General features: G+C 40.0%; 1 protein-coding gene across 1 annotated transcript; it reads right to left on the bottom strand.

The window, feature by feature from the left end:
• Positions 1–795: 795 nt before the first annotated feature.
• Positions 796–19,170, bottom strand: SAMD9L (sterile alpha motif domain containing 9 like). The gene is made up of 3 exons (XM_006139682.4): positions 18,964–19,170; positions 12,528–12,607; positions 796–9,676 (listed from the first exon to the last, which is right to left on the bottom strand). Exons 2-3 carry the CDS (start codon positions 12,539–12,541, stop codon positions 4,846–4,848), a joined length of 4,845 nt encoding a protein of 1,614 aa, XP_006139744.2. The 5' UTR covers positions 12,542–12,607; positions 18,964–19,170; the 3' UTR covers positions 796–4,845.
• Between the last annotated feature and the right edge of the window lie 4,199 nt (positions 19,171–23,369).

The following is a 23,369-nucleotide window of genomic DNA, read 5'->3' as shown; positions in this document are numbered from 1 at the left end:
AGCAGCGGCTGAATCTGGACGCCAGTTCCGACTTACATACAGATTCAACTTAAGAACAAACCTACAGTCCCTATCTTGTACGTAACCCGGGGACTGCCTGTATGGTTGTATTTTAAGGCTTGGCTATAGACAATGGATTGTATGATGTGTTTTGGATGAAAGCTAGAGGTGTATAAGTCAGTATAGCATTCAGTAGGTTTCCAGTATAGTGTTATATTTATGTGACCATCAATTATTTGTACTCCAGTGTCTAGGAAGTGGATTTCCTGTGTGGACTGGTCCAGGTTGAGATTGATGGTGGGGTGAAATTGTTGAAATCCTGGTGGTTTCCTTCATGGGTTTCCTTCCCGTGGGTCCAGATGATAAAGACATCATCAATATAGCATAAGTAGTGGAAGGGCAGTTGGGGATGGGAGCTGAGGAAGCGTTGTTCTAAGTCAGCCATAAAAATGTTGTACTGGGCAGCCTTTATCTTAAGCTGATTAATTTGCTATTTTTTAACTGTTTGAATAACCCTCATAGTTTGGTTGGCACTTTTTGAATTTTTGCTTTTTGTTGTTGTTGCTATTTTGCTTATTTGGTGCTTTTTATTTGTTATTTGTTAGCATACCATACATTTATTATTTACGTTTGTTAGGCATTTGTTCCCATTTTGACCTTTTACGATTAAATGGGTTGCATTTTATGTAATTGTTTTAAAGCAATTAATGTGAAGTAATTTTTGGGTTTGTGGTTTTAATTTAAAATATATATTTTAATTTCATAGTATACATAATATTTAGTAACAAACATTATGCTAATTAATACAAAAATATAATAGGATGAATTATAATATTTAAAACTGATGTTGAGGAGAGATGTTAGTTATTAACGATGCAATATTAATGGTCTATTATTATTTGTTGGGCTTGTATGGATATTTTTACTCCTCTCTCCTATTTTTCCAAATGTGTTACTAATATATAATACTGCAGCTTTGGAAAGTACAATATCAAATTCAGTATATTTGTTGAGAGAGTTCATACTAGTTTTTCAGGTCAGAGAAAAGTTTATTATTGGATTAAAAAAATTTTCCACATCAGTTAACTGGATTAACTGTAAACTACCTTTACAAGTTATGTTCAGTCTTTTTAATGCTTAGCTTTCTTAGTGAAAATGTTGCAGTTATGCATTTTGCATAACAATTATGGGTCAAATTTTGAAGTGTTTATTTTGGCTTTTACTGTCATGTGCAGCCAAAACTCTTACTGAGACTGACTTCATTATTTAGCTTTTTATTAATTACATAAGCAACCTTACTTCTAAATTTCTGAGAGAAAATATCTGTACATGTGTTTAAGTATAGTCCCTCTCTAAATATAAACCCAGGTTTTGAACACCCACAAATTGTGGTGAAATTCAGGTTTGGATCAAAATTTAGTAGCTGTCCAAATGTGCCAATCCAAAGTTCTAAGGGATAGATCCTGTAACTGTGTAGTCCCATTTACTTCAAGAAGTATGTCAATTTAGGTCGCAATCAGGCCCAAATCTGTATCCTCCAGAACTTTGGAAAGTTTGCGACAGGATTTAGATTCAAACTTTGTGGTATGGGCACAACTGTAATTCATTGGCATATAGCTTGTAAGTCAATTTCTAAGACGCTTTGGGGATTTTTCTCAGTGAAATATATACACAATAGTTATCTGACTGTCTTCTTAAAGCTGGCCTAAATCAGACCTACAGTTAAGCATTCAGAATCTAGTCTGATTAGTAGGTTATATATTTTGTGGGTGTGGCTCCATTTCTGGCTGTGGCTCTGTGCCATGGGTCAGGGTGGGGGAGGTCATGGATAGGTTCCATTATGGGTAAAGGAGGGCGAAACCGAAAAGGTTTGGGGAATGCCCTACTGGGAGGGAAGAAGGGAGAGAAAGAACTGGAGGATCAGTGTAGCAGCAGACTTACCATCTCAGTATCCTCAGACTTACGCTGCCATGTCTGTTCTTACTCATTCTGTATTGCTCTGGCAATGGCTTTCACTTTGGTGAGCACTTTGGGTGAGCACTTTGGGCCTGCTCCAAAACCGACAGGATTTCAAAGAAACATATGTCCTAGGGACATATGCGTCTCATCGTGTGTAAACTGCTGGAACTCCACTGAATTCAAGGGAGATATGAGAATTTACATTATTAGATTCCTTATGTGCCTCTCCTCAAATCCATTTCCTCCCAGGCCAAGACTGATTATGCTGCCAGGTATGGACATATGGGCTGGATTTGCTCCTCAGTAGAAGACTTGTACATATTCATCAACTACATAAACACAGACCTAAGCAATAAGCACAGTCCCAGGTATAGCACAAAGCACACACATTAATGACATTAAAAAATAATGTAGATTCCAAAATCCCAATCTTCCCTTTTTTGTAATTAAATATCATGTTTCTGAATGAGCAAGGAAAACTTCAGGCAATCCACATAAGATATAACAAATATTAATCTGTAGAGTACAAGACTTCCAAAGAGCTGGAAGTGAACTCAGGAGGAATATAAGTAGCTCCAAAATGAACAAAATACCAAAAAAGCTCTTGGAAGCTAGAAGATCACTTAAGCCCAAATTCTCAGAGGTTTAAAGACGCTGAACTTCCATCAATTTCATTTGATGTTCAATGTCTACATATTTCTAAGGCTCTGGGCCTCTACATTCAACATTCCTAAACAATTCATTAATGCATAAAATATGCATGACATATGTCCGTCCAGCTTTTGGAAATGGGTTTTAGGCACGTTTGAAAATTTTCATTCAGACCAATTTAAAATGGGTTAGAAAAAATGATGTTCTTTTGTTCAGTGGCTTGTTAGTCAAAACAGAAAATACTTGCATCTTTGCTTTGTATCATAGACCTATTTTTATTTCCAAATATCTCAGGGGGAGAGGAAGGGGAGGGCTTGCTTTCCCCTGTAGTTAATATATTACAGTTATTGTTTACCTAAAATATAAGTATGTTAGAATATAGCAGTTCTAGATATATTTTGCTGTAGATCCAAATCTTATTTTCGTAACTACACGAAGGCTGATCTCTCCAGCCTTGCACCTTGTATAGTCATTTACTCTTGTGCAAAATTGGTGTAAAATGATACTCATTGATCTTGGAGCATTTTACACCCACAACACACAAGGTAAATCACTATATAGGGTTAAGGGAGTGGAGAATCAGCTCCTATTAATTGATCAATGTTCTATGTAGGATCAATGGGTATAGGAGCATTAGCTTGGTGACCAAATGTTCTTAGGAAAATAGTAAAATTAAAAAATATACTTGGGAGGGTAGCAATGGATGTATGTAGCAGGTGATAGGGCTTTAAAAACCAGCAGTGTGAGAGTCATTTTGTCTGCTAACCTCTTTCCAGGTTGAATATTTTCTTATGTAATCCTTCTGCCAGGTAGCGCCGGCAGCAGCCAGAGCCGGGTTCAATATCTAGGGGTTCCTTTTCATCCATCTCACACAGAACCGGTTCGAGCCCCCACCCAGTAGCCTGGGAAATTCACACATCTCTGGGTGCCTCTGAGAGGCAATGCTTCCCCACTTGCAAGCACAGAGTCTGAGCATAGAAAATAAACTTTTAATGAAAGAAGGAGAGAAGTCACACGGCATTAGCTTGGGAAAATACCACAACCAGAGTTCATAACTCCCCAGACACATCACCCTGATGACTCCACTCATTGAGTCTGAGGCAAGGCCACCTTTGCGCTGCTCCTGTGGTTTGCTTGCTCCTGCCAAATGCCCTCCTGGCCGCCCGCCGGTCACACCTGCCAGTTGCCCTGCTGGCCGCCTGTTGCTTCCCCTCCCAGCTGCCCGCCATTCGCTCCCGCCAGCAGCCCTGCTGGCTGCCTGCTCCTGCCAGTTGCCCTGCTGGCCACCTGTCGCTTCTCCTACCAGCCGCCCACCAGTTGCTCTCGCCAGCCTCCCTTCTGGCCTCCTGCTCTTGCCAGCCACTCCGCTGACCTTCCGGCTGCCTGCCGGTCAAGATGGGTCTGGCTCCAGTCCAAACTAGTGACTTCAGCTCTTAGGCACTACTTAGGCTGGCCAAAAGATTCCAGCTTCTGTTGGAATAACAAAGAGACTTCTTATGGAGTCTGCTTTAGGTCTATCCTTAGAACAGCGGGGAAAGGAGACAGGTTGAACCAGTCTTACAGCTCATGCCTGGTGGGCATGTAGCTGGCTGGCTGGCTCAGTCTCTTCCCCCCAACTCTGTCCACTCAAATCTGGAAAGGGTAGGCTTGTTCATCTGAGACCCTTTACAATGACAGTGTTTCTCCTGCAAGCACTGGTGTCATATTTTACAGTTCCTATGTTTAGGGGTAGCCTGGTTTGTGACCCCACAACAGCCAAATTAGTTACAATACACCACATTCCATTCCAACAATTGACCATCCATCAGACCTATAGCATTGGCAGAACTGGATTTATATAACCACACCCAGGATTCCTTCCCCATTCCAGCATGAGCTGTATTTACATATCAACAGTTAATTATCTTGCAGAGCTAAACAATTGAGTAAGTATAACCACACCCAAGGCTGCTCTCCCCTTGCAGCTGGCTGCATGCGAGCAGTCGTTCAGACCCTGCCTACATCTATACCAGACATTCAAGAGTCTTGCTTTGCATTAGCATGTCTGCCTGTCAGACCAACAATGCTCATATCTGGAAAAATAGGAGACAAATTAGAGAGTTCGGCACTAGGTGTCAAGAGCCTGGAGGAATGCAAAAGGGAAGGAACTCAGATGCTCCCTTCTGAAGCTGCAAATAAAGAAGTATCTAAAATGCTCACTGGATGTAGAAATAGAACATATAATACTTCAATTATTCAAACTCTCATTTGAATGTCATATGCTATTGGACCATCCATGGAAAATCCCAGATAGAAAGACACTCTTTCTATGCATTTACCACTTCTGACCTGGCCTAAGAAAGCAGGTCGCACTGGTATACTGATTTTTTCATCAATTCCATAGTCCACAAAAACAAAATCATCAGTGACCTTGCCATTTAGACGAAGTAATAGATTTTGGACAGCCTTTTCTTCCCATATGCACCCTTTTTGCCACCAGGAATGCAAGTCATGTCCTTGGCGCTTACTGAAAAACTGATCTATTTTTCCTTTGTGGACAAGTCTATTCAGACCTTCACGACGCCCAAGGTAGAAATGAGCAATAGTTTGCCTGTAACGACATATTTGTTTGTATTGCCCTCTAAAAGACTTCTTCAGTGCTGTGACATACCTTTCCATTTGTCTGGAATCCTCATCTAATTGTTTTTCCTTCTCTGGCCAGAACAATAGAGAGGCTAAGAAGTAAGGTGCTGCAAATCGATGCTCTAGACCTACATGCTGTAGCATTTTTCGAAGCTGTTCTTTCAATTCATGAAGAGCACATATCTTCTTGGATTTAGGTTTAATGCAACTGAGAATAATGTTTGCCAAAATGAAGTTCTGCTTCTCCTTCAACTTGAATCCATATGAGCATTTTTCAATCAAAAATTTATATTTATTCACTATGTCTTCCATGTTGCTTTCAGGTTTTTCATGACTGTTGAGATACTCCAAAAGCCCAGGAAATCTGTCTGCTTTGGAAGCCTCCAAACTTCTCCTGCAATGCTCCACCTGCCAAGGCAAACTGAGTTTTGAGCTCATCAGATTGTCCCCCAATTTCTCAGTATTCAAAAGGCAAAATATTTCTGCATATTTTTTGAAACATTCTCGAACCCTCTTACGTGTTTTTAACTCCACATTTTCTTTTTCAATATTTCTTGGTTTTAGAAGAACAAAGTAGTTCTCAAAAAACTCAAATGCTTCCTTCAAACTTGAGCGCAAATTAGATAAATAATTACGATAATCGTCAAGTACAAACTTAAATTCTTGATCTTCAGTGTCACCAGTTGCTGTTAGGATACCATGCTGTCCTGACAAATATTGTAGCAAATCTTCCTGGGACAGTGTATTTTTTTTTTTGAAAAGAGGAGTACAGCCAAGAATATCTATAGTGTATAGACCAGTTTCTATCTCCCCCAAATAGCCAGATGTATTATAAGTATCACACCTCCTTTTAGACTTTTGGAGTTGCAAAGCTTCTCTTACATTTTCTGTACTTTCATTCTGTGCCTGGGAATCTTTAAAAGCCTCTGAAGCACACTTAGCAAGATCTAGCAAATGTTTCAGGTCTTCTGCAGTTATGACCTTTCTCTTTGCATTTTCATCCACCCAAATTTTTATCTGACTTTTAAAGACTTGACCTAAAGTATCTGATATATATGAATTGCGAGGGGCTCTTTTTTTGGCTTTATTGGCCCACTCCAGAGCAGAGACAAAATTCTTGTCTATAATGTAATAGTGTCTTGCTAAAGCTTGGCAAATGAATGGGTTTTGGCTAAATCGAAGGGCTCCTTCACATAACACACTTTCAACTGCAGCACTACCTTCTTCCATCTGTATTTTTTCAATTAATGGGGAAAACAATGTGTCTGCATCATCTCCGTGTTCTTTACGTTGTCTGGTAAGCAGCATACTTTGCACATCATCTATAAGTTTTCTTCTTCCCAAGCCAGAATCATAAAATAAATTCTCTTTTAACAATTGCAGTGTTATTGAACTTTTAGTTAACCCATAGGTTAGATTAAATTCTTCTAGACAACAATCAGCAATCAATGGGTGAGTGATACGCACTCCTTTATATGTTCCATAGTCTTGCACCTGACTTTGTATTAGAATATTAGAACAAATTCCCATCTTGTCTTCTAAACTTTCTTTGCCCCAATATTTGCCAATTATTCCTAAGAAATCTTCACATTGTGATACTGAGATAGTGGACTCTGTAACATAAGAGTTTAATATTGCTAGGAAGGAAATAAGTTGTCCTTGTTTGCTACTAATGTCCAAGCCTTTCAGTGTATTCTTGACCACATTTTTTATATACTCTGGATTAAATTGTTCTTTCATAATCATAAATGAATAAAAATCTTCAGGGTGCTGATGTTGCTGTTTAATTTCTTCTAGCTTCTTCTCAAAAGCTCTTTGCTCTTTGGAAGAAAGTTGATGTTTTAGATTAATGCTGTCTGATTGGCTGCTCTTTGAACTTTCCACAGGATTCTGAGATCTCATACAATTTATAATGATCACTAGAGGGTTTTCATATCTAATGCATTTTCCTACTATAGCTGATTGAATTTCACGCTGCAGAAAATAGACATTTTCTTGTTCTTCAAAATCATCTACAAGAAGTAATATTGGCAAGTAGTCGTCTTGGTCAGTTGCTCCATAGGTGATTAAAGTTGTCAACTGTGTTGCAATTTCTGCAAAATCAACAGTTTTATTTTTCAGAACAACACATCTGAATTTCTTCCTTAACTCCCAGAGAACGTGCATAGCTAAGGTAGTCCCGCCACAGCCTGGAGAGTGATAAAGGTTGATAACTTTTGTTGATGTTTGTGTAGAAGACTGGGATGAAGATTGAATCAGCTCTTCAAGTTTTTCATAACTGTCCCTTTTAATAAAAGGTGAAGAATAGTTTTCAGAAGAGAAATAAAAATTCCACCATGTCACTTTGCCTCCCCGGTAAAAATTCTCTTCCTGAGATTTTATGAATTCAGAAAATTGAGTTTTATCTTTCTCTATATCTGTGTCAGCGCATTCATTTTCACATAGTATTTCTAATGCTGTCATGAAGTCTTCTTCCTTCTTTAGAAGAACAGTAGAAGAGCCTTTACATGGTAAAAGCCTCTGAGAAGACTGTGTCATAGACTTCAATTTAAGAATTGTTCCATTCACTGCTGGAAGGTTTAAATTAGCAACACATCTCTCGGTAAGGTCTTTGGGACTAATAAATCTAGCTTCCAGAAGATCTTTCCATAGTTGGAATGTTTGTGCACCAATACAAATGCAAAGCATGTCTTCTAGCCCTTCCAGCTCTTGGTAAAATGTGCAGAATGTTTCAATAAGGGGATCCCCTGGATCTTCCACTTCAGAGAGCAAAAGAAACACTACCAGAAACTTTCCTCTTTGCAATACATCTGGGTTTGAAAGAAACGAAATTAATTTCCTGACTTCAGCAGCCCTCTTTTGTTGCCACAAACAGGGATTTAAAGGTTGATAATTTTCATCATTAAGGTCTGATCTGCCATTGCAGAAAATCCAGGTAGGCTGGTAATAGAGATTCAGATCTTCAATTATTTCAGGAACTGCTTTCCCTTTCATATGATACTGACTTGGAAAGTGAAGGTTTGCACCTCGTTTTTCTCTGTATTTTTTGGCCATCCCATTATTTTCTGACTGAGAATCAAACTCCAGAACAGCAAACCATTTTACTTCCTGCAGAAAGTCTAAGTGCTGTATTTGAGATGGATGACTCTTGTTTGTTACTAATATATACCAGTCATAATAGGAATTATCCAGCAAGTCCTTGTTACCTGTAAGTAGGTTAATCAGCTTTCGACCCTCATTCTCTTTCTTCTTTCGTTTTTCTTTCTGTTCTTCCTCTGCTGCTTTTCGACAATCTGCTACAAATGTAATCCTGGATTTAAATGACTCGTGTTCTTTTGGATTATTATAAATATTTTTAGAGCTGGCTCCATCCCGTACAAATAAAGATCGTTCACAAGTTTTACTCTTAAAATTGTAATTGTTAGTATAGAAAAATGTTGCTTCACATATAGAATGTTTTGGAACTACATCTACTTCTATGACAAATGTATTTGATGGGGTGTTATTTTGCAATAATACTTCCACAAATCTGGGTTCCCTAATGCAGGCTTTTGCAATGCTGACAAAACTTTTCTCAAAGTACTTTTCAATTTTGTTGTTAAACTCATCAATAAATTCATCTTTATTGGTTAGTTTTACTCCTATAATTTCTCCGTGAGGCTTGTTGCTTACTCCAAAATGAATAGTACCATTGGTACGGGAATTCATGCATGCAGCAGCAAATCTAAAGGTTTCTTTGCTAAATTTCATCTTAATTTCCTCTTCTGTTGCATTCTCTGTGTTTGTTAACAGTTTGAACTCATGAGCTGGCTCAATGAGATTCAGTGGCCCTGTTTCAGGGACATTAAGAAGATTGTGCTGTATATAACGACGACTATCATGGAACTCATCAAAAGGATATGGTAAACAGTTTTGTCTTGTTGGATGCTGGTTATTTTCCAGTAATTTCTCTGATTTACCTTTTGCTTCATCTACCTTGTTTTCTATTGCATCTGTGAGCACAGATTTTATAGACTCGGTGCATTCAGATACTCTAAGTTCTTGTGATTCACTGGTATCTGCTGACTTTGATTTTCCTTTATCCTTTTCATCTTGCTTTGCACTTTGTCCATCTTCCTTCTCCGTTAAATATTTTTTAGCAAGAGTCTTTTCACTATCTTCTTGTCTAACTAATTGAGCTGTGCTTTGAACTAGAAAGTTGCATTTCAATGCATCCATAATTTGAAGTGCTGGGCCATGTGTTATACCTATATCTTTAAGATCTTTTAGAGTAAACAGTTTCAAGGCTGAACCGGTCACATCTTGGCTTACCAAGATTTCACCATATTTCTGATCAATCTTAAGTTCTTCAGTTACCCATTGTTTTACTTGTTCTTTTGTCCACTCATCAATATTTGAGGACAGATTTGGTCGTTCAAGCTTCTCAAGGTTTTTAACTTTAGCCCTTGAAAGAAAAAAACAAAAGAACGAAAGCTGTTATCTATTACACTATATTAGTTTTAAAAGCTCCTTTAAATCATTTACCATCACATACTTTCATTAATGGTATATGAAACAAAATATATAGAAAAGGAAGAGAAGATAATATATGGAGAAGATAATAATACTGTCTGGCTCTTTATACACAGGGTTAAGGCACTATATATATGTCAATCAGATTAGCTTCAATATAGTGCAAAAGAGTAAAGATATTTCACTTTGCAGCTGCTGGTTTAAATTAAATTAAGGCGAATAATGAACAAAATTTGTGAGTCTCTGATAGCCATTTGATGTTCTATATCAAATCATTTGGAAGCTTTGGTCCCTTTATTTGTCAACAGATGTTGATAAAACAACTTCTATTGTCACAATTGGATAGAATTGGTACTAGGTTTGTAATCTCAGCAGGAGGTGGTTTGGTGCTTAGCTCGGGGGTCCAACTTTTTAAGCCCACAATCAAGAGCCTGAGGAAAATTTTCTGCTCTGTTACACTCCTTCTACACTCCTTCTACTGCCAATAATGGAAGATCTGTTGTAGACAGAAGGATGGAAGCGTTACCGAGAGGAGATGGCCAACGAGCAGAGAAAGCAGGCATTAGTGTATGACAGGTCCCCAAGTGACCCTGAAGACTTACCCTCCTGTGAGAATTCAGTCATTGGAGAGACACCAGAAAGAGGGGACTATAGGAGTCATAAGGAGTGCAGTAGCAAGAGGGACATGCAAGAGGGACAAGTGATCCAAAGGAATATGAGACACTTTTGAGCCAGGAGTATGAGACACCACACTTGGAGAAAGGATGCCGAGCTATGGAGATTATCACAGAGACAGAGAACCATTTGGAGGCCAGTCCCACAAAGAGGAAGAACATTCCACAGAGAGAGAGAATTTGATAAACTTAGAGCAGTGTTTCCCAAAGTGGTCCATGAAGCCCCTTTGAGAAACCTGCTAATTGGCCACTCTGGTGTGCTTACTTACCAGCTCCATGGCCACGGAGCCTTGTGGCTCCCATTGGCTCTGGTTCACCATTTGCAGCCAAGGGAAGCTGCAGGAAGTAGTGACCCGGCCCATGCTGCATCCCATGCCTCCTCTTGTCTGCAAACAGTAAACCGGAGCCAATGGGAGCCGTGAGGTTCTGTGGCCGGGGAGCCAGTAAGTAACACACCGGAGTGGTCAGTTAGCAGGTTTCTAAAAGTGGCTTCATGGACTGCTTTGAGAAACACTGCTCTAAGTCTATCAAACTCTCCCTCTCCATGGAGACAGAGGGAGGTTACTCCCAGTGTGGTCAGCTGATGAACAGACACGACTATCTCAAAGTCTATGTAACCAGCTGAACCTGTGGCGAAGACAGGACTCCAACTCGGCCATGTTTTAGCAATCTCTGGTTGCAGGGATATGGATAAGGAGCTGGGCTTCAATTATTTGTTTTTAAAGTTTACATTAAAATGTTTGCAAGTAATGGAAGATGTAGCATAATCACTGGAATTGGAGTCAGAGGGCCCATACTTCACGAAGGAACAGTTATTAAGGGAAACAGGCTGTGCAAGGAACTGATCTGGAAGCATTGGAGAGAGCAGTGCACAGGGTTTCAAGAGTTCTGTTTGTTCAACTTAATCTATATCCAGCATCACTCTTTGCTAATGAAGAAGTACTGAGGGAAGATGGTCTATCTGAACCCCTGGGAAGGTGGGGAGCTCTGCCAGCCCTGGAAATGGGGTGGAAATGAAGCCTGTGGACAATTGTGAAAAGAGTCACATTTCTATATAGCTGACCCTAGCCTGTGAGGGAGAGAGTGGCCAGATGAGTTTTATGGGGGGTTGAAGATTTTGTTGTCTATATTTTTTGTTTGACTTTTGGCCATGGAAGGGTCAAACTTTTGTCTTGACCAGAGGGCTAGGCCACTCCGACAGCTGGAATAGTTCCCCCTGTGTTTTTCAGCCTATGGCACCGTGGTTCTAGTCCACATTAGTGGATGGGTTAGAATGGAAAAGCTGTGACACTATGACAAGCAACTGTGTTCTCAGCCACCAAAGACTACAGATTTTGACATAAATATTTTTTGCTTTATTCCTTATCAGGTGCTACCAAGTGCTATATATCAAACCAGGATCCAAAATTCACGATGAGATTTTTGTAAGTTTATGTACCTTCTTCTTTGGAGATGAAACTGCTTTCTCTAAGGTATTTTGTCCTCTGTCAGACAGAGAGAGATGAGCATATGGGTCAAATTATGTCAATTATAGCCCGGATAGTTTGTACGTCTGACAGGCTATTCCAGAGAAAACAGGAGAAAATAGCATTTTTCTTACATTTTTCTTCAGTCTTTTGGCTATTATTTTTAGAAAAGGGGTCTGAATTGTATAGTTTGGAACTGAATCTACTAGAGCTGAAATTTGGCTTGGCGCCAGCTCCAGTATGAAAAGGTATGTCACAGGGATGTGGCCGTACTGAAGCAGAGATTTATTCTGGAAAGATATCCAGAAGAAATTCTGAGGATGGTTATGAAGGCAAGCAGTGAGAAAGAGAGAGAGAGAGAGACTGTTTCAGGCATAAAGGTGGCAGGAAAAAGACATAGATTACTAGTGGGAGAAGGAGACAGACAAGCTGCTAATTCAAACACATTTGAAACGTTCTACAACTTTCCAGTGTGTCTTGCTCTATTACCGAGTAGCTATGACCACACTGAATTTCCACATGACTCTCTCCTTTTCACTGAGCACAAGAGAACCCTGGACTATTTGTACTAAATTATTACTTCCTAATCAAATAATTTGCAGCTACCACTGCTGAATCAGTAGCATTAGTCAGCTTAATGTACCTTTTTTTCCCCATAATGGAATTCTTCTGAATGAAGAGCTTTTTTTCTTAGTCTTTTTCAGTGAAGAGAATCCCTGCAGGCTGAAAAAAGAAACAGTAGATTATGTAAGCTTTCCTACCAGCACAGTTTCTCAGGCTGCCTATCTGCACAGTTTCATATATATGAGTACAGGTAGGATGCTGGGACATGTTGGAGAAGTACATAGAATGTCATAGAATGAAGTGATTCGTCTGGCTCCAGTTCAGGTTTTATGAGCTTAAGGATAGGTGGCAAGTATGCCATGGAGCCAATGCTTGCACATATCTTATCCTTTGCACAGCTCCATCTGTGCCTCCCCTCTTTTCACCTTGCATGAGGTAAAGGGACAAAATATACCTCTATATTGGTAAATTACCTTGTGAACTAATATATGATGCTATATAACTGATTATTAACAATACTAAAACTATAGCACCTATTTTATAAATAGCATTTTCTAAGAAAAACAAACAAACAAACAAACAAAAAAAACCCCAGCAAACAAAAAACCATTTGCTTATTTTTTTGTCACTCCTCAAGATTTAAGTTGCTTTATTACGGAGTTTATTTCATCATCAGACATAAACCTGAAATTCTTGTAAAGGACATTAAAATAGAAAATCACATTGTGACAGAGAATTTGTTTTTAGCCTAGCAAGTTAGAATCAGAGGATTATGGGGTGGAAGGGTTCGGGAGAGGTCATCTAAGCAAATGTTTCTCAACCTTTCTTTATAAAGTACCCTTTTAAAAAAATGTAAGTACCCCCAGTACCTACAGTTTTCAGACACACAATTTTTTTCCTTCTAGTGTAACACATTTGTTTAAACAATTTAATCGTAGCTGGGTGGGTGATGAAATTTTTGGGTGTAAAAAGTACAAAATTAATAAAGTGCTGTAAAACTTAAAACAAAAATTCAGTTTTCTCCAAGTTTCAGTTCTGTTGATGTACCCCCCAGACTTCTCTCAAGTACCCCTAAGGGTACTTGTACCACTGGTTGAGAAACACTGATCTAGTCTAGCCACCTGAACTGATCGGGGTCAACTATTCCTAGATTATTCCAAACAGGTCTAACATGTTCTTAAAACCTTCTAGTGATGGGGATTCGCCATTCTCCATTGGAAGCCTATTCCAGTGCTTAAGAATCCCCATAGTTAGATAGCTTTTCCTAATAATTAACCTAAATCTCTCTTTATGTAAATTAAACCAGTTAGTTCTTGTCCTATCTTTGGTGGACAATGAAAACAATTGATCAATAGCCCTTAACATTATTAAAGACTATTATTAGGTCTTCCCTCAATCTTGTTTATTCAACATTCCCATTTTTTTCAGCCTTTCCTCATAGTTTTCTAAATCCTTTCTAAACCTGTTATCATTTTTCTTGCTCTCCTCTGGACTTTCTTCACTTTGTCCACATCTTTATTAAAGTGGTGCCTAGAACTGGTCACAGTGCTTCTGCTGAGGCCTCACCAGAGCCAAAGAATGGGCCAATTACATTGTGTGTCTTAGGGTATGTCTAGACTACATGGCTCCGTCGACGGAGCCATGTAGATTTGTTTTTTTGGCAAAGGCAAATGAAGCCGCGATTTAAATGATCGCGGCTTCATTTACATTTACATGGCTGCCGCGCTGAGCCGACAAACAGCTGATCAGCTGTTTGTCCGCTCAGCGTGCTAGTCTGGACGCTCCCCTGCTGACATCAAAGCCCTTTGTCGGCAGCCCCGGTAAACCTCATCCCACGAGGAATAATGGGGCTGCCGACAAAGGGCTTTGATGTCGGCAGGGGAGCGTCCAGACTAGCACGCTGAGCGGACAAACAGCTGATCAGCTGTTTGTTGGCTCAGCGCGGCAGCCATGTAAATTTAAATGAAGCTGCGATCATTTAAATCGCGGCTTCATTTGCCTTTGCCTACAACCCTCATCTACATGGCTCCATTGATGGAGCCATGTAGTCTAGACACAGCCTTATATATGACACTCCTATTCATACCCCCCAGAATATTAGCCTTTTCTGCAACTGCATCACATTGTTAACTCATATTCAATTTGTGATCCACCATAACCCCCAGATCATTTTCAGCAGTACAGTTGCCTAACCATTTATTCACTATTTAGTTAATTGTGCATTTCATTTTTCCTTCTTAAGCTTTGCATTTGTCTTTACTGCACTTCATCTTGTTGATTTCAAGCCAGTTCTCCAATTTATGAAGGTCTTTTTGAAGTCTAATCCTGTCTTCCAAACCTCTCAGTCAATAGCCACCAATCTTCTGCTGTCCAGTTCTGAATTCGCAGCAGAAGTAAGGGTGGCTTGTCACCCACAGATTTTATAAATGTACTCCCAATTCTGTTATCCAGGTCATTAATGAAAATATTGAGTAGTACCAGATCTAGGAATATACCTAGCTGGATCCCACTAGATATGTTCCCCTGTTTGACAGCAAACCATTGATAACAATTCTTTGAATATGGTCTTTCAACCAGTTTTGCAACTACCTTATAATAATTTAATCTAAACCACATTTCCCTAATTTGCTAAAGAAAAATGTCATTGGCACTTTGTCAAAAGCCTTACCAAAATCAAGATCTTACAATTATAGCTTCCCCCTTCATCCTATAGGTTAATAAAGCTGTCAAGAAGGAAATTAGTTGTTTTGACATGATTTGTTCTTGACACATCTATTTTGGCTGTTACTTATAACTGTGTTATCTTCTAGGTATTTACAAATTGTTTAGTAATTTGTTCCAGTATCTTTCCAGGTTAGAAAAGATACTGGAACAAATTATTAGGTAATCAAAGTTAGAATGGGTTATTGCTCTTTGTTCTACATCCTCTTTGTTCTACTTTTCAAAGATAGGTTCTCTGTTTGTCCTCCTTCAGTCTTCTGGGATTTCACCTGTCCTTCATGAGTAATTGCTAATAGTTCCAAGATTGCTCCAGTTAGTTCCTCAAGTTCTGTAGGATGAATTTCATCAGGTTCTGCTAACTTGAATGGATTTAACCTATCTAAATATTTGTTAACTTGTTCTTTCCCCTTTTAGGCTTGCATTCCTTTTACTGTATTGTTAATATCAATTGTGTTAAGCATCTGATCACTGTTAATCTTTTGAGTAAAGACTAAAGCAACATAGGCATTAAACACCTCAATTTTCTTGACATCTTCAGTTATTAGCTTTCTTTCCCCAATAGCAGAGGACCTACATTGTCTTTGTTTTTTCCCTTGCTCCTAACAATTTATAGATAGGGCCCTATCAAATACATAGTCTTTTAAAAAAAGTAAACTTAATTTCAGCTATTTAAATCTGATACTTTATGATGTTATGATTGACCCAAAAAGGGGCTTTGGGTAGGGTTACAAGGTTATGATACTGCCACTCTTACTTTTGAACTACTGCTTTTAGAGCTGGGGTATGTCTACACAGCACCCTTAGATCAAAATAAGCTACGCAATTTGAGCTATGCAAATTGTGTAGCTTATTTTGAGTGTATTTAGAAATATCATACACAGCACCAAGTTTCGAAATAACTTGCTATTCCGAAATGCCCCTTAACCCTCATGGAACAAGGGTTACGGGGACAATGGAATAAGCTGCCTGTTATTTCAGAATCTATTTCAAAATAATGGTCTGCTTGAATGGACATGGAATAGCTATTTCGGGATACTTCTGGTATCCCAAAATAGCTCCGCAGTGTAGACATATCCTCAGTTAGCAACCATCAGTTTTCTGCTGCCCTGCTCTGAAGGCAGAGCAGAAGTAAGGGTGGCAATATCACAACCCCTCTAAAATAACTTTGCAACCCTCACTGTAACTGCCATTGGGTCAGGACCCCCAATTGGAGAAATGCTGGCCTCCCCAATAAAATCTGTCTAGGTTAGGGTGAAAACATACAAAATACTAGATTTCACCAGGAGAGCACAGGGGAGGAGGAGAAGGGACTAGATTTTACAATCTATGACATGTTTTTCATGCCCATGAATTTGGTAGAGCCCTATTTATAGAAATCCGTATCGCTTTTTTATCCTTTGGTAGGTGTAACATATTCTGTGTCTTAGGCTACGTCTAGACTGCATTGCTTTTCTGGGATACCTCTGGTAACACCGCATCTAAGGAACGCATCCACTTTTCCGAATTTGTTTTCAAAAAAAGCAGACGCGCTTTTTCACCATCCCTGTAAACCTTGTTCTACGAGGGTAATAAGGGATGTGTCCAATTTGTATACACTTGTATTTATCTTTAGCAATTTGTCCGTGTTTCTGCTTTTGCAGGCTTTCTTTCTAATTTTCAGGTAATTAAAAACTCCTGCTGGATTCATAGTGGCCTCTTAATATTCTTCCTATCTGTCCCTTTGATTGGGATACTCTGCTGTTATGCTTTTAATATTGTCTCCAGACAATACTGATAGCTCTTCTGGATTTTATTCCCATGAGACCTTATCTGTTTATACTGTGAGTTCACTAAAGTCTGCTGTGTCCCTATTCTGTTGTTGTATCTCCTTCCTTGCTTTAGAATTATGAATCTATCATTTCATGATCAGTTTCAGTCAAATTGCCTACAAACATCAGATTTATAATTAATTCCTCCCTGTTAGAATCAAGTCTAAAATGGCCCCCTGATTACTTCCTTTACCTTCTGAAACAAAATGTTGTTCCCATTGTATTTCAAGACTATACTTCGAATGTTCTCATGTCACTAACCATAATTTACGTTTGCAATACAAGTGCAGCTCTTGCACAGTTAACTATAATGATTTTTATAATAAAAAACAAATATTGCATATTTCATTATTTATTATTTATTTAATTAAATATTTTTACCCTGCCTCGCTATTTAAAATATTTGAGGCAGCTTACAAAAATGTTTTAAACACAATACAAATATATATACAAATTTAAAATACGAGACCCCAGAGGGACATAAAACCTGCTAAAAACATATAGAGAAGAGGAACATACACAAAGACTGTGTCGAGACTGCATCCCTTTTTCGTAAAAGGGACGCAAATTAGACATATCGCAATTGCAAATGAAGCGGGGATTTAAATCCCCCCCACTTCATTAGCATAAAAATGGCTGCCGCTTTTTTCCAGCTCGGAGCTTTCCCGGAAAAAAGCGCCAGTCTAGACGCGGATCTTTCGGAAAATAAAGCCTTTTCCGAAAGATCCCTTATCCCTCTTAAAATGATCTTAAAATGAGGGATAAGGGATCTTTCGGAAAAGGCTTTATTTTATGAAAGATCCGCGTCTAGACAGGAGCTTTTTCCCAGCAAAGCTCCGAGCCGGAAAAAAGCGGCAGCCATTTTTATGTTAATGAAGCGGGGGGGATTTAAATCCCCGCTTCATTTGCAATTGCGATATGTCTAATTTGCATCCCTTTTATGAAAAAAGGATGCAGTCTAGACACAGTCATACATACTCAAACATTAATAAAAGCACGAGTAAAAAGAGTGGCTTTAGCCTGACACCGAAACAATGCTGGCATTGGCGCCATGCGAATATCCTGAGGAATAAGGGAAGTGTCGAAAGAACACTTGTATTTATCTTTAGCAATTTGTCTATATTTCTACTTTTGCAGGTTGCCCCAGGGAGCAAAAGCTGAGAAGGCTCTGTTTCACGTAGATGTTAATCTTGTCTCCACAAGTAGGGGAACACGAAGCAAAGCCTCCTCAGATGACCTCAATCCCCGGGCTGGTTCATATGGGAGAAGACGGTCCTTCAGATACTCCGGACCCATAACATATGTAGTGAAAGAAATGTCTGAAGTGGGATGATTTAAGTTTCATTTGCCGAGCTTGCTGTAACCCTGTATAGTTTCGTTTTACTAACCAGCATTACAGGAAATGAAACTAAAAATATAACAAAAACAGTGCTAGATAGTGAGTAATTTGCTCGTGAAAATAAAAATCTCCTGTTTTTGCAATAGCAAGTTATGCCACATATTTGCCATTTCATTACTGTATCTTTCAGTTAGAAATTTCCACTGAATTATTTTGTTCTAATCACTTCTCTAGCTAATGCCAATAACTTTTTCAGTAGGAAAAAAAGAGTTGAGAATATCACATTTTATTCCCCCTTCTGTTCTGCAATGTGATTTGTCCTTTTCATATTTGTTCATTTTTTTAAATTGTATCCTTTGGTATATATGGTTGTGACTGTTTTCTTCCACTATTTGATCTGAGGAAGTGGGTCTGGCCCACGAAAGCTCATCATCTAATAAACCATCTTGTTAGTCTTTAAAGTGCTACATTGTCCTGCATTTTGCTTCAACATTTTATCCCATTAAAGCTTTGTCTGATATTTTGACAAAATGATCAAATAGCAAATTCAAAATAAGCCATTAGCTGGTTTAACATTACATAGAGCATATTTAAAGTTACATGCATCTTCTTTGCCTCTCAGAGATAAAAACTGATAATGCACTTACCAAGACTGTCATACAACTTCTTGCATATAGTAGCTGGAGAAAAGTGTGTATTAGGTAGGAAAACTTGTAAAGTCGTTAAATGGTTGTTTCTTCTAATCAGCTACAAGATGACATTATTTCAAAACCATTATCTTCTTGTGGCAGTAAGTGTCTGGTACATAGGAAAGCTGATAAGAAACTGAAACTATTTCCTTGATCCACTTACGTGATTGACTAACATCCAGTCACATGACCGGAGCTAGCCTTCACTCCTTTATTGGCCACTGTTGCATCTTCCCTTAAAAAACAGTCAACAAGTAAATAACGATTGGCTCTGAACTTCAATGATTTTCTAATCACAAAACTAGGTTTTGTCTCAAACCATTTCTAGGGGGCAGAACTGTGCTCAGAGTGTCTGGGGCGTGCAATTCTTTGCTGTTTGAACAGAGTTTTCTTCTATTCCTGTATGTAGTAGAATGAACATGACGGACTTCAACGGATCTATCCTACAGAACTGACAAAATGAACTGTGGGTGATTATATTATTAAGTCATCTGGAATTCTATGGTGAGCAAACTGCAATGTACAATACATTACAAAGTGTTGTGTAATTGCTGAGTTTCAAAAACATTTGAGTGGTTGTGCAACAATAAAAGATAACTCTGCCTGTTCAACAAAAATAGATCTCAGCCAAGAACAATCAGAAATCTCATGTGGGTTCTTAATAATTTCTCCCCCTATTTATTAGTTGCATACTTGGATATGTTAAATTAGTTGGCATCATCTATGTCTGACCAGAGTAGAGCATTTTAGGCCCCTTCTCTTAATAATTATAGTAGCCAAATAGAGACTATATGGTAATATCCTTTGGCTAGAATCCCATCTTCAGCAGCATTTCATCTTGATAGCCTCAAAAAGACATCCACATCAGGGAGCTTGGATTGGAAGGGGAGGCACAACCTAAAGTAGGGATGTGAAGGAGTAGTTGCTTATTGGGTAGCACTATCGACTACTCGATCACTCCCCTTTTGCACATTTCAAAGCAGCAGTACAGCATGGAACCTGGGATCAGTGGGGGACTCAGAGTCTCCCGCTGACCCTGGGCTCCATGCTGGACTGCCGCTTTGAAATGCCATGCAGAGCCGGGGTCAGCTGGGCACTCTGAGTCCCTGACTGATCCCAGGTTCCATGCTGTACTGCCGCTTTGAAATGTGCAAGAGCTCCAGCTGGGACCTCTTGTACATTTCAAAGTTGGCACCCACATGCAGCCCAGAGTCAGCGGGACTCCCCAGCTGATCCCGGGTTCCATGGAAATGCCATACTGGAGCCTGGGATCCAGCTGACCTTGGGCTCCATGTGCAGTGTTTCAAAGGGGCAGCACTGCACTGCTGAGCCAGTGATCAGCTGTGCAGTGCTGCCACTTTGAAGTATCCACTTCCCCCCTTTTCCTGCCTCTCATGGAGGCAGCGGGGAGGAAGGAGGGAGGAAATCGACTAGTCAACTGACTATTTGATAAGCATTTGCTTATCGGATAGTCGACTTGTCGACTAGTCCTTAACAACCCTAGACTAGTTGAGTAGTCAATTAATAGATACTTGACTAGTAAATTAATCAATACTTACCCTCAGTGCTTTAGGTTAAGAATGTTATGTCTACACTAGCCCCCTAGTTCAAACTAGGGTGGCTAATGTAGGCATTCAAACTTGGAAATGAAGCCCGGGATTTAAATATCCCGGGCTTCATTTGCATGTTCCCACGCGGGCGCCATTTTTAATACCCTTAGTTCGAACTGACTGCCCGTGGCTACACGTGGCAGTCAGAAGTTAATCCGAACTAAGTCCTGTAGTAAGTTGAGGGTCAGTAACATGGAGTCAGCAGGCCTAAGGCCTGCAACATGAAAACAGCAACAGGCCTGCAATCTAGTGAGCAAGACTTTGGTTCAGTAACAGGAGCCAAGAAAGAGGCCCTATTGATAACTGTGTGATTGTATAAGTTAGGTCGAACATGGAAGGACACAGGGAGGCACTGTAAGCCACAGGGGAGTAATGGAACATCTTAATAAGAAATGTCTTGGTACAAAAACTCCCTAAAAACTAATGCACATACCGACCTAGGTTCAGGACCAGGTCGGAATTGATAGCATGAAGGATAGTAAGTAAGCCCCCCTTCCATAAGGTGAGGGGAGGTAACTAGGCAATAGAGGGTGGTAACCTAGTACGTAAATAAATGATGTAAGTTGTTTGTACCCATCTATAAAAGGACACTGCAGAGGGTGCTCTCTGGCCGACCTTGGGGGGGGGAGCGCACTAGGCGCCTGAACGGCAGGTGTCATTGCCTAAACTTACAGAGTGCACAGTAGCTTAACTTTGACTAACTACTGTTAATATCTGATCTATGGCAATAGGCCTGCCCGGTGTTGGTACCTTGTCAACACGGGCCATAGTGCCCAGTGGTGTAACATTGTACTGATCTCTGGGTATGTCTACACTACCCCGCTAGTTCGAACTAGCGGGGTAATGTATGCATACCGAACTTGCTAATGAAGCCCAGGATTTGAATTTCCCGGGCTTCATTAGCATAAAGCCGGCGCCACCATTTTTAAAAGCCGGCTAGTGCGAACCCCGTGCCGCGCGGCTACACGCGGCACGGGCTAGATAGTTCGAACTAGCTAGCTATTCCGAACTATCTGTACGCCTCGTGCCCAATGAGGCAGGGGGCAAGGAGGTCTGTCCTTGATCCCCACCTGGTTCTTACCATGCCTGGGCTGTGGATCGAAGCCCTTACCACCTGGCTGGAGCTGGTCCAGGTAAGAGGTGGCTGTGGGGAGCCTGGGTGCCTCCATTTGTTGCCCTTTGGCAGGTGACTGGAGGAAGGGGGCAGGGACATGGACAATGGGCTGCTTTCAACCCATCACCCACCCTGGGTGGAGCGGGACAGAATCTCCACTCTCATTCCAGTGTCTGTCTTGGCTGAGGACAGTGCATTGGGGGAAGAGGCAAGACATCAGAGGGAATGGGAGGTGGGGGCCCCTTGCTCCTACACTTTTGGGAAGGCGCTGACACCCTAATGCTGGACAGTAAAAGACCAACTGTTTCAAAGCAGGTCTTGAGGTCCCAGGAGACAGTGATGGTGGCAACCATGATGGTAAATCTATACCTTCCAATCCCCCTGGAATCACGAGTCCCCACTAAACTTTTCAGTTAAAAGTATTTCCGCATAATCATGCCAGTCTAGATGCGGCCCATATTTGCTGATGGAGTAGTGGACATCACACGTTCCAGTAGTAAAAAGAAATGAAACAAATGCTCAGAGTGAAAGGATGGAGCAGTTGAAAGATCTGCCAGCATTAGAACTCTCTGAAAATGTGTAAGACAACTGAAGGAAGTTCAAAGAGCACTTCATTCTGTACTTCTAAGCAATGGAGCTAGTGGAAAAGAAGGCAGTCAGAAGTAATTTTGGCAACTTGTTAGCCCAAAATAATGAGGTTTGGGGCCCTGTTCACTAACATGTCTATTGCCCCCTTAATCTGTTTTTTTCTGAGGTAAAAGTTCCCTGAGTTGATAAGTAAACTCTCAAAGGACACAGATATAAACTTCTGAGAAAATAACTGACACAGACAGTAAACTTTCCAAAACAAAGCATCTCTTTATTAAAATAGCTAATAATCCCTAATATAGTATATAGTAAAAAATCCTACAAAAATCCCTGAGACAAAATCCCTTTTTGCAAGTTAAAGAGCACTTGAACTATAAAAGGATATAGTTCACATGATACTAAGCAAAGCAATGTATCGCAAGGGGCCAGCTTGCAACAAATTGCAGACAGCAGATCTTAAATTGCTTTGAAGTTTACATATATAACCACGCCCCCCCCATCTCAAGCATGGACATATTAAACACTGTACAAACTATCCTAAACCATACTTTGTACTATATAACTATACTATATAACTACTATTTTTAAAGGAGCATTAAGCTTATGCTACAAATCTGTTGCTTCTTTCTCTTTTAAAATCAGAGGACTGCTGCTGTCGAGCTCCTAGTTAGTCCATTCGGTTCCACTCCAGCTTTCTTCTCTTTCTCTCACTGCAGTTTGTCTCTGGCTTTTCTTTATGGCAGTTCAGTTCTCTTGCACAGATCTTGCCTTCTCACATTCAGGTTATTCAGCCTCCTGACTCCCCAAAATGCAACTGGCCTTTGATGCTACCTTACATCCCTGTTTTTCTATAGCTTCCTGCTCTTGGCTACAGTTACCTCACTCTTAGCCATTATTTCAAGCTGACATAGCTGACCTTTAAAACAAGTTGTAGCCAGTAGAGGAAGGAGAGTTCTCACCAGCTAGAGACCTAGCTGACTTTACTGCACATGCTCAGTAGTTCTAGGATGTCAGCTGTCAGATCTTTGTCTGGGCAAGTCTGGTCTTTTCCT

The sequence above is a fragment of the Pelodiscus sinensis genome, chromosome 2, assembly GCF_049634645.1.
Source record: "Pelodiscus sinensis isolate JC-2024 chromosome 2, ASM4963464v1, whole genome shotgun sequence".
NCBI lineage: Eukaryota > Metazoa > Chordata > Testudines > Trionychidae > Pelodiscus > Pelodiscus sinensis.
Note: the sequence above shows the minus strand (reverse complement) of the source record. Positions and strands in the feature narration are given on the sequence as shown.